Here is a 12689-nt window from a genome sequence, read left to right on the forward strand (position 1 = left end):
AAGTTAAAATAGATATGTGAACTGCTCAATATTTTATGATATATTACATATTTTGTAATATTTAGATAAAGAGAGAGTGAACAAATACAGTCTAGCAAAATTAAGTCCATTTATAATTACTTCATTAAGGAGTCATACCTGAACAATGCCTTAATGAGATGGTAATGAGGTAAAAATGTGCTGCCAGAATAGGCAGTGGAGAAAACCTTCTGGAAAAGGTAGCCCAGTGAAGTGAAAATAAGGGGGAAAAATACTCCTCTCTTTGTCTTGGCTAAGACTTCTTTATTTTAGGAGGTACAACACGTATTAAATCTTGTAAGTTTCAACTGGAGGATGGTGATTTAAAAAAAAAAAAAGCCTAAAGAGTCAGGGAGAGTCAGGAGGGAGAGGGAGGAGGAGCAAGGAAAGGGTGGGTATGCTTAAACTTAAAATGGAGATAAAAAATAGTACCTCCCACCTCTAAGAGTCATTATAAGGATTTTATTAGTTCATATAATGTATACACATAGCATACAGCTAACACTCAGTAATGTGTGGCAGAATTCTTTTTATTTACTGATAATGAAGAAACTGATTAGGTTTTTTGTTCAAGACTATACAACTTTGTGAAAATGTGGATGGGAATTTAATTGAAGATGAGGCTGAGTCACATAATCATTTTCACTCATCTCCTTTGTTCAACTTTGCAAGAAAACTAGCCAAGGATAAAGGGCATAACTCTGCCCTGAAATACGTTCCCCTGGCGGAAGCTTTCAGTGTTAAAATTTTTCACGCATCAATTAACTATGCCAAATAAATCACTAATTAAATACAACCACTATCTTAAAAAAAATCGATGAGTCTCCAAAAATGTATACTTTTCTCCAATGGGATCAAGACGATAATTTCTAAATTCCCATTCATTGTGTAGCATTGAGAAAAGTCACTTCCGCAAGAATTCTTCAAATTGCTCTTCTAAGCAAAATAAATGAGATTTTCTTTTAAAAGGAAATTTTAGCAAATCCAGCAATTCTAGCACATGCCATTCCCATGCTCTAACATATACAAGACTATAATTTCTTGTATTTTTAGGTTTTCTACAACACTGCAATAATGATGGAAAACGCAACTGAGAAGATTCATTATGTGGAAAATATTGAATGGTGCATAGAATCTGACCTGGTTTGAGTGTGACTTTCTGGTATAAATACTACAGAGCCTGCTATCAAGTTTAAATTGGCAAAATTAAAATCTATCATATGAAGAAGCTTACAGTTATATTTTTCTTAAATAGAATATAAATACATACTTATACAGTGAAAATATAATAAGGGCAATATATAGAGTATATATTTCCTTTAGGTATCAGATATCTAGAAAAATCTCCCCAAGTAATGTGACTAGTAAATTTCATCCATTTTCCCATTCTTTTAAATGACCTCTCTTTAATAAGCTTTGTGTTTTGGTTGGTAGCCTTTATAAAAACTAATCTTACAGGTAATTATATAATGAAAGTACAAATCACTATTATAAGAATCCCCATTCATGAAGAATCAACATACATTAAACCTAGAGAGGTCTCAATAACAAAACAGCGTCATGTGAAGTATCTAATACAACTGAGAACAATGAAACGGCTCCTGATGGTGGAGAAAAAAAAGGCACTGCAAAATTCAAACAAACAAAAACCATGCTAGGTTATCTACAAACAAAAACCATGTTTAGGTTATCGTGGGTGAAGAAGTTCTTTGGTTTGGAGAACAGAGAGTAAATGTTGACAGACCTGTGAAGGAAATGGGCTCCGTGTGGGGTCAGAGGTGGTGACATAAGCAGCCTGTGTGTAGGCATAGCTCTTGAACCGAGGCTTAGGAGAGGAAGGAGTTCGTTCATAGCCCTGTGCTAGACTGACTGTGATCTGCAGAAGGGTTCGGGAGAGGAGGACAGAGAGGAGGAGGAGACATGATAAGTAACCCTGGAAGGACTGCTTTCCAGCACACTAGAAAAAACGAATGTTAAATGGAAACAGTGAGATGAAAAATTTAATCCTAAATATATATAAGTGATATTAGAAACTGGTACACTCCAAGAATTGTGGTGCTCAATGTCATGTTGGAGAACAGGTAGTCAGGGAAGAGAGGAGGATGGGATTTAACCATAAAGATTCCATCCTGACACACCTCCAGCACTAATATGGGATGTTGCTCTTCAAACTGGCAAAAACAAGCAACCCAAAGCAATTTTCTCTGAACCCAAAGTAAACAAAACCAGAATTCATCACGTCAATACCTTGGAAAGGACTGAAGCTTTCATAAGCTAAATACAGAATTAGCTCAGTAGAGTGAGAAAATTAGGCCTGAGAGCTTTCCACGCCTTCAGCAGAAATTTTGCTAAAGGCTTTTTCATCATTGTTTGTGTCAAAGAAAGTTAAGGAAAAAAACACCCTAATAAATATACACCGTTGGGAAGAAGCGCTAGCAATGAAACAGAAGAATCCCACTGGATTCTGTACAATATCATAAAAGTCTTCATCATATGTATTCTCTATTTAATTTTTATTTAAACTATTTTAAACTAATTTTATCTTATCAAAACTATTACCTTGAGTAGGCAAAATTTGTTACTACAACAGCAAGTTGCCACTAAAAATAAGAAAACATTATTAAACAGAGTACTTACCTCTGCTCTTGGTCTAGTTCCTTGCTTTTTGCTCTAGTTGATGGAAAGTTTAATGTGTTTATGAGTCTACCTTTTATTTTATTTCACTTTACACAATGGAAATGCAATGTATTCTGTGTCCCATATTCCTATAACATGATGCATATCAATAGCAGAGTATTTTAACAATGTGCCTTGAAAACAACATTATTGTCCATGATATCAGATGAAATTTAGGTTTACAGAGTCCTCTCCCTCTCTCTCCCTCTCTCTCTCTCCAAATACACACACACACAGACACACACACACAAAACTATATATACATTATTTTTGTACATGTGTGTGAATATATATACATATATATATACTATGCTATATATATACATATATGTGTATCCATCCATAGACAATATACATATGTGTGTATGATATCTAAAAATCCATATAAAACAGAAAATATCATTGATATTAGCTATTCTTTCGATCTTTTACCTGTTGAGAATAGTGCATTTGATGGTGTAATTGAAAATGTTCTTCTCTAGTAACTTTTGCTGGCCTTGGCAACATCTCCACCTCCTGGATGGCTTCGATGCTCACTTGTTGAGGCAAAACTTGGAAGAGTGATGTGACGTACATTAAGATGGACTTCTTATCTGGATAAGTGGTGGCAACATCTGTAAGCACATTAACACCACACATCAATTTTTGGTTTCTATATCTGAGTGTCTAAAAGGGGAATGAACAAATCAATGTTAAAGGGAGAAGACAGATTAATGAGCACTCGATTGTCCATGAATGTCCTCCAGAGACTAATTAGAACGTGGTAATCAGGCCTAAAATGTCCTTCCAATTTGGCAGACCAATGAGATGAGCACTAAAGTTAATTTCTTTTCCTTGTTCACATAAAAACTTCATTCCGCAATACTTTTTCCTAAGTCAAATTGCCAAACTAGCCCATCTAAGAGAGTGGTTTTCATTAGATAAGAAACAAAAATAAAAGATGGCATCTTCCTTTCAATGGAAAGTTATAATAGCATGTCAATTAAAATGGTGCACTGGTAATTAAACAATTACACCAAAGAGCTTAATGCCCTGGCTTCCAGTAAAGAAAGCTTGCACCTCCTAATCAAATTTTTGCTGGTGAGTAAGCATGTAAAGAGCAAAATAATGTCTCTGTGTTGAAATGAACCATGTATTTCTACAATCAAAATAAAATAAAACAACTATATACCATAAGCATAATGATTTGTAATATTCCTTAACTATATTAAAAATATTTCTTTACATTATGGTGCATCTGTTAAAGTCAGATATCACTTTCTTTCTTAGACATTAGAGATAAATTTAAAAGTCCTTCACATAAAGTTGATCTGACATTATGTCCTTTGCCACATCTAGGAAATGAAAGAAACCCAGCATTTAAAGTCAATAATAATTCATAATAACACATATAATAAGTGGCAGCTCCTTCAAAAGCTTCTTTTGTTACTTGGCATTACAATTTACCCACTGTGCTCATTCCAGGGAACCAAATGCAATAACAATCCTTTATGTGAAGAGTACCATTAATCCCAGAAGTGTTAAACATAAATCCTGGCAGGAGGCCAAGACAACTTAGCAGCAATGTGCCAGGCATTGTTCTTGCCATAAAGTTATCCTAGCTCAGCTAGCATTAAAAGATCTGTTTTAAGTTAAATATGTATATTCTGGTCAGGTGTTCTGTTTATAAGTTAAAAAGACAAGAGTCAAGTTCACAAGCATAAAAGGAGGTTGAACAGGTCACTTAACTCCATTCCTTCGCAAGTCACAGGAACATGATTAATCAGAACAACTACTTTTAAAGTATTTTTAAAAAGAGAAGCAAAAAGTTAGCTAATGTTCCTTGGTCTGCTTCTATCCATGGTATAATACAGTCCTTCTTAATTTTTAATGTGCATATGAATCACCTGGGGATCTTTTTAAAATCAGAATCGGATTCAGTAGGTCGGGGTGGAGCATGAGGCTCTGCATTTCCAGCAAGCTCCCAGGTGAGGCTGAAGCTGCTGACTTGAAGACCATACTGTGAGTAACAAGGGTCGAAAAAAATGACACAGAAGCACGCTCTTATACTACCTTCTGCTTCATTGTTTTGCTTACTTGTTTTCAAAAGATACTTATTGGACACTTAAATGCATAACGCTTAAAGGTACAAAGTTATTGATATTTAATACATATTCTCTGCTCCCTATTATAATTTAATTATTAGCCAACAGATGGTGAAGATAATTTTTTGCAAATATTTTTTAGGAAAGAACTAAAGAATACCTTGGGTATAAGTACTGCCTTTCTAAAAAAACAAATCTTACTAACTTAGCATTGAAATTCTAAAATCTACCTTTCATTTGATAATTGTTTTTCAAGTGTTCATTGTATGGCAGATACTATACTTCTTCACAATATGTTTTTGAAACTCTAGAATGTTTTCTTCCTTCTCACTAGTAACTAGTCAGTTTTATCTGTAATGAGTAAAATTTAGAATTGTTTATTTTTTAGTGCATTAAATAAAACCATGCTGTGAGAAAGGCACTGAATTTTAAAAGGTTGTCTGTGTAAATAAAAAGTTCTATGACTATTTACTGCTATATTAGACATGGGCATATGTATGTCTGGCCTCAAATGCAAACCATGATCAAAATAAATAAAGGTAAAAATAGATCTAGCATTATTTCTATTGCCCCAAGCAAATGTCAAAAATTGTAGCATATTTTATCTACATAAAACACCTTTCGGATGAACATGAATATTCATAAATATCAATCACTACAATCACTATTTGATCAAACTATTGATATTTTTGCCCCAATCTATTACCATCCCACCTCAGAAGTTGTACAGGATTCAGCTGTACCACTAAGTAGAATCCAGTATTTCTTTTTCTTTTTACAAAAAGGAAATTAGATATTCTAAAATATGTTGAATTCCTTCCAAATATATTTACTAAAGGCCTATTTAATTTTAAATATTTTAATAGATTATCCAGGAGATTAACAAGATAGAGAATCCATGGATTCTGCTTACAGTTTGGAATAATAAAATAAGAAGAACAAAATAACTGCACTGCTAAAGAGAATTTAAAATGTGTTCCTCTAATTGGCACAGCCAGTGCTTTAATATGTTCAGAAAAAGGAAGAAAGTATACATTACTGGAGGATCAGAAAATTCTTTATAAATAGAAAACCGAAATAAATTTGTATAGGGTTTCATTAAGGGAAAACCTAATGAAATGGAGAAAGGTATTCTAGGCAGTAGAAAAGCATGAGTAAAAGTACAGAGGTAGGGACAGATTAGACATGCTCTGGGAAGAGCGCCTTTGGGTGTCTTAGCCACAGAGTTGAGAATAGTGATTAATAGGAAAAAATGGGAAGCTTGTATGCAGAACACTAAGGGATCATCAATAGCAAAGTAGTCAATTTGGCCTTAGTTCAATAGGTTGGATAGTAACTAACTACTTTTGATCAAGACTAACACCATTAAAATTTTTGTAAAGTAAAGCCATTAAGCACAGAATGGAACAAAGGAGAAAAAAACTAGAGGCAAGTAGGAGGCTGAGACCCAATCCAGATAGGAGGTGTCAGAGAACTAAAATAGGCTATGTAATGAAAACAAGGGGATGGATAATAGAAAATCTAAGACATCCCCAAAATAACTTCATTCAATTTCAGATCATTTACTCCACAGTCTTTGCGAATGCCTATATACAAAATCCTGTCCTAAATCCTGGGGGTACAAAGATTAATAAACTGAAAATGAAATGGAGGAAGGAGGATTGAAGGAGGAAACTGCTTGTTCTGTAGCCATGGTAACAAGTAGCCACCAACACAAGTTTCAATCTCATTTAATCAATTAGCAATTACCTGCCTACATGGTCTTGATCATGCTTCTGCAAGCCAACCAACATCAACCCCTCCCTTCTGAAAGTCTGCAGATCAGAAGTGGACTTGCTCCAATGACCAAAATTCTGAATGCAAACCAATTAACAGTGGTCTCACCTGAGTAACCAACCATGCTTCTAAAGATGACATCAACCTACTCCGAAGTCTGACTGTTCATAAATCTCTTGACCCCTGGGTTTCCCCACCAAACCTAAGAATTTGAGGAAAGTGAGAATGATGGGATGTGATTTCCTTTTTTTTTATTATAAGACATTAAAATACACAAAATAAAAGTGGGTGAACCCCCAAAATAAGAACTTAAAATTATATGAAAGTTATCTTTGCACTAAAAACCTTATTATATAATGGGTTGATTGCCACAAAAGTTTAAATTAATAATTTCTAACCCAATCTTTGAAACCAGTTCAGGATGGAAATGTTGAGAACTCATAATACTGCCAGAAAATGTTATTTTATGAACAATAACACTGATTCTGATGAGTGTTTCTATAGTCACCAGAATTTTAATATTGAGGGCTATAATGGAACAAATAAACCATTTAGGGAAATTGCATATTTTTCAAAGAAATTGAAGCCCACAGTGGTTTGATGGCAAGTTCAAAAGCTAGTTCAAGTCAGAATTAGAACCCAGTCAGTGCATCATACTTCTCAGTACCTTACCTCCATTTTTTCAGAGAATGCTATCTTACTGCATTTGAAAACCAAGTATCTCAAAGTCATTATCTAAATGATGACCCTGTGATCCATGTGGTTCCATTACCAAACATCACCTACACTCTCCAAAGTAGTAGTGATTTCTATTTCTAATAAGTGAGGTATAACAAGAGTAAATACACATAAAAATGCAATTTCAGCAGTAATCAAAGAAATGCAAATTAAATAAAGATGGAAGTGATTAACTATACTCCATTGCCTATCAAATTATCAAAGAATGACAAAAGGATAACAATCAATGTTGCAGAAGTGTCAGCAATTTGGCCAAACTCCTACTTTGCTGGAAGAGTATCAGTTGGTTCCAACGTTACGAAAAACATTTTGGCTATATCTAAAAACAATCATATTAAATGACCCAGTAATTTTCCTCCTAGGAATCCACCACAAGGAAATAATCAGAAATTTAAAAGAAGATTTATATAAACAATGTGAAATTTAAGCCCTCTTTACAATTAGAAAAGAAATATTTATCACACAAAAAAGAAAAAAAATTCAGACCATTCCAAATTGCTTGAGAGAAAACTAAAATTAGAAAGGATCAAATATGTAATTGTATGTGGACATACTGAGCCCTGAACCAAGATGGCTGAGTAGAAGGACGTGCTCTCACTCCCTCTTGCGAAAACACCAGAATCACAACTATCTGCTGGACAATGATCAACAGGAAAACACTGGAACTCACCAGAAGAGATGCCCCACATTCAAAGACAAAGGAGAAGCCACAATGAGACGGTAGGAGGGGTGCAATCACAGTAAAATCAAATCCCATAACTGCTGCGTGGGTGACTCACAGACTGGAGAACACTTATACCACAGAAGTCCACCCACTGGAGTGAAGGTTCTGAGCCCCACGTCAGGCTTCCCAACCTGAGGGTCCGGCAACGGGAGGAGGAATTCCTACAGAATCACACTTTGAAGGCTAGTGGGATGTAACTGCAGGACTTCGACAGGACTGGGGGAAACAGAGACTCCACTCGTGGAGGGCACACACAAAGTAGTGTGCTCATAACAACCTAGAGGAAGGAGTAGTATGGGAGGGTCTCCTACAAAGGTGGGGGGTGGCTGTGGCTCACTGTGGGGATAAGGACACTGACATCAGAAGTTCTGGGGAGTACTCCTTGGCATGACCCCTCCCACAGTCTGCCATCAGCCCCAGCAAACAGCCCAGGCAGGCTCCAGTGTTGGGTTGCCTCAGGCCAAACAACGGACAGGGAGGGAACCCAGCCCCACCCATCAGCAGTCAAGCGGATTAAAGTTTTACTGAGCTCTGCCCACCAGAGAAACAGTCATCTATACCCACCACCAGTCCCTCCCATCAGGAAACTAGCACAAGCCTCTTAGACACCCTCATCCACCAGAGGGCACACAGCAGAAGCAAAAAGACCTACAATCCTGCAGCCTGTGGAACAAAAACCACATTCACAGAAAGATAGACAAGATGAAAAGGCAGAGGGCTATGTACCAGATGAAGGAACAAGATAAAACCCCAGAAAAACAACGAAATGAAGTGGAGATAGGCAACCTTCCAGAAAAAGAATTCAGAACAATGATAGTGAAGATGATCCCAGACCTCGGAAAAAGAATGGACCCAAAGATCGAGAAGATGCAAGAAATGTTTAACAAAGACCTAAAGAATTAAAGAACAAACAGAGATGAACAATACAATAACTGAAATGAAAACTACACTAGGAGGAATCAATAGCAGAATAACTGAGGCAGAAGAACGGATAAGTGACCTGGAAGACAGAATGGTGGAATTCACGGGTGCAGAGCAGAATGAAGAAAAAAGAATGAAAAGAAATGAAGACAGCCTAAGAGACCTCTGGGACAACATTAACAGCAACAGTATTCGCATTATAGTGGTCCCAGAGGAGAAGAGAGAAAGAAAGGACCTGAGAAAATATTTGAATAGATTATAGTCGAAAACTTCCCTAACATGGGAAAGGAAACAGCCACCCAAGTCCAGGAAGTGCAGAGAGTCCCATACATGATAAACCCAAGGAGAAACACGCCGAGACACATAGTAATCAAACTGGCAAAAACTAAAAACAACAAAAAGAAACAAACAAACAAAAAACCTAAAAACAAAGAAAAATTACTGATAGAAGCAAGGGAAAAATGACAAATAACACACAAAGGAACATCCATAAGGTTAACAGCTGATTTCTCAGCAGAAACTCTACAAGCCAGAAGGGAGTGGCATGATACCCTTAAAGCGATGAAAGGGAAGAACCTACAACCAAGATTACTCTACCTGGCAAGGATCTCATTCAGATTCGATGGAGAAATCAAAAGTTTTACAGACAAGCAAAAGCTAAGATAATTCAGCACCACCAAACCAGTGCTACAACAAATGCTTAAGGAACTTCTCTAAGTGGGAAACACAAGAAAAGAAAAGGACCTACAAAAACAAACACAAAATAATTAAGAAAATGGTCATAGGAATATACATATGGATAATTACCTGAAACGTGAATGCATTAAATGCTCCAACCAAAAGACACAGGCTTGCTGAATGGATACAAAAACAAGACACATATATATGCTGTCTACAAGAAACCCACTTCAGACCTAGGGACACATACAGACTGAAAGAGAAGGGATGGAAAAAGATATTCCATGCAAATGGAAATCAAAAGAAAGCTGGAGTAGCAATACTCATATCAGATAAAATAGACTTTAAAATAAAGAATGTTACAAGAGACAAGGAAGGACACTACATAATGATCAAGGGATCAATCCAAGAAGAACAATTATAAATATATATGCACATAACATAGGAGCACCTCAATACATAAAGCAACTGCTAACAGGTATAAAAGAGGAAAGTGACAGTAACACAATAATAGTGGGGGACTTTAACACCTCACTTACACCAATGGACAGATCATCCAAAATGAACATAAATAAGGAAACAAAAGCTTTAAATGACACAATAGACCGGATAGATTTAATTGATATTTATAGGACATTCCAACCAAAAACAGCAGATTACACTTTCTTCTCAAGTGCGCATGGAACATTCTCCAGGATAGATCACATCTTGGGTCACAAATCAAGCCTCAGTAAAGTTATGAAAATTGAAATCATATCAAGCATCTTTTCTGACCACAATGCTATGAGATTCGAAATCAAGTACGGGGAAAAAACCCATAAAAACACAAACACATGGAGGCTAAACAACACTTTACAAAATAAACAAGAGATCACCAAAGAAATCAAAGATGAAATCAAAAAATACCTAGAGACAAATGACAAGGAAAACACAACGTTCCAAAACCTATGGGATGCAGCAAACGCAGTTCCTAAGAGGCAAGTTTATAGCTATACAAGCTTACCTCAAGAAACAAGAAACACCTCAAATAAACAATCTAACCTTACACTTAAAGGAACTAGAGAAAGAAGAACAAACAAAACCTAAAGTTAGCAGAAGGAAAGAAATCATAAAGATCAGAGCAGAAATAAATGAAATAGAAACAAAGAAAACAATAGCAAAGATCAATAAAACTAAAAGCTGGTTCTTTGAGAAGATAAACAAAATTGATAAACCATTAGCCAGACTCATCAAGAAAAAGAGGGAGAGGACTCAAATCAATAAAATTAGAAATGAAAAAGAAGTTACAACAGACACTGAAGAAATACAAAGCATCCTGAGAGACTACTACAAGCAGCTCTATGCCAATAAAATGGACAACCTGGAAGAAATGGACAATTTCTTAGAAAGGTATAACCTTCCAAGACTGACCCAGGAAGAAACAGAAAATATGAACAGAGCAAGCACAAGTAATGAAATTGAAACTGTGATTAAAAATCTTCCAACAGGGCTTCCCTGGTGGCACAGTGGTTGAGAGTCCACCTGCCAATGCAGGGGACATGGTTTCGTGCCCTAGTCCGGGAAGATCCCCCATGCCGTGGAGCGGCTGGGCCCGTGAGCCATGGCTGTGGAGCCTGCGTGTCCAGAGCCTGTGCTCCGCAATGGGAGAGGACAGAACAGTGAGAGGCCAATGTACCGCAAAAAAAAAAAAAAAAAATCTTCCAACAAACAAAAGTCCAGGACAAGATGGCTTCACAGGTGAATTCTATCAAACATTTAGAGAAGAGCTAACACCCATCCTTCTCAAACTCTTCCAAAATTTGCAGAGGAAGGAACACTCCCAAACTCATTCTATGAGGCCACCATCACCCTGATACCAAAACCAGACTAAGCTACGAAAAAGAAAGAAAATTACAGACCAACATCACTGATGAATATAGATGCAAAAATCCTCAACAAAATACTAGAAAACAGAACTTAACAACACATTAAAAGGATCATACAACATGATCAAGTGAGATTTATCCCAGGAATATAAGGATTCTTCAATATACCCAAATCAATCAAGGTGATACACCATATTAACAAACTGAAGAAGAAAAACCATATGATCATCTCAACAGATGCAGAAAAAGCTTTTGACAAAATTCAACACCCATTTATGATAAAAACTCTCCAGAAAGTGGGCATAGAGGGAACCTACCTCAACATAATAAAGGCCATATACGACAAACCCACAGCCAACACCATTCTCAATGGTGAAAAACTGAAAACATTTCCTCTAAAATCAGGAAGAAGACAAGCTTGTCCACTCTCACCACTATTATTCAACACAGTTTTGGAAGTCCTAGCCAGGGCAATCAGAGAAGAGAAGGAAATAAAAGAATACAAATTGGAAAAGAAGAAGTAAAACTGTCACTGTTTTCAGATAACATGATACTATACATAGCGAATCCTAAAGATGTCACCCGAAAACTACTAGAGCTAATCAATGAATTTGGTAAAGTTACAGGATACAAAATTAATGCACAGATATCTCTTGCATTCCTATACACTAATGATGAAAAATCTGAAAGAGAAATTAAGGAAAAACTCCCATTAACCACTGCAACAAAAAGAATAAAATACCCAGGAATAAACCTACCTAAGGAGACAAAAGACCTGTATGCAGAAAACTATAAGACACTGATGAAAGAAATTAAAGATGATACCAACAGATGGAGAGATATGCCATGTTCTTGGATTGGAAGAATCAATATTGTGAAAATGACTATACTACCCAAAGCAATCTAAAGATTCAATGCAATCCCTATCAAATTTCCAATGGCATATTTTACGAAACCAGAACAAAAAATCTTAAAATTTGTATGGAGATACAAAAGACCCCAAATAGCCAAAGCAGTCTCGAGGGGAAAAAAATGTAGCTGGAGGAATTAGACTCCCTGACTTCAGACTATACTACAAAGCTACAGTAATCAAGACAATGTGGTACTACCACAAAAACAGAAACATAGATCAATGGAACAAGATAGAAAGCCCAGAGATGAACCCATGCACCTATGGCCAACTAATCTATGACAAAGGAGGCAAGGATA

At 36.2% G+C, this 12689-nt stretch overlaps 1 protein-coding gene across 2 annotated transcripts in view; it reads right to left on the minus strand.

The window, feature by feature from the left end:
- Positions 1-12689, minus strand: part of DMD (dystrophin) — a 2064872-nt gene that overhangs the window by 1554286 nt on the left and 497897 nt on the right. For both annotated transcript variants that reach the window (XM_082609524.1, XM_082609523.1), the window contains exons 8-9: positions 3127-3308; positions 1763-1894 (exon numbers count right to left, since the gene is read on the minus strand). In XM_082609524.1, the coding sequence (XP_082465650.1) occupies positions 1763-1894; positions 3127-3308 (314 nt within the window). The remainder of the gene's footprint in view (positions 1-1762; positions 1895-3126; positions 3309-12689) is intronic.

Source organism: Mesoplodon mirus, assembly GCF_964341445.2.
Source record: "Mesoplodon mirus genome assembly, chromosome: X".
Taxonomy (NCBI): Eukaryota; Metazoa; Chordata; class Mammalia; order Artiodactyla; family Ziphiidae; genus Mesoplodon; species Mesoplodon mirus.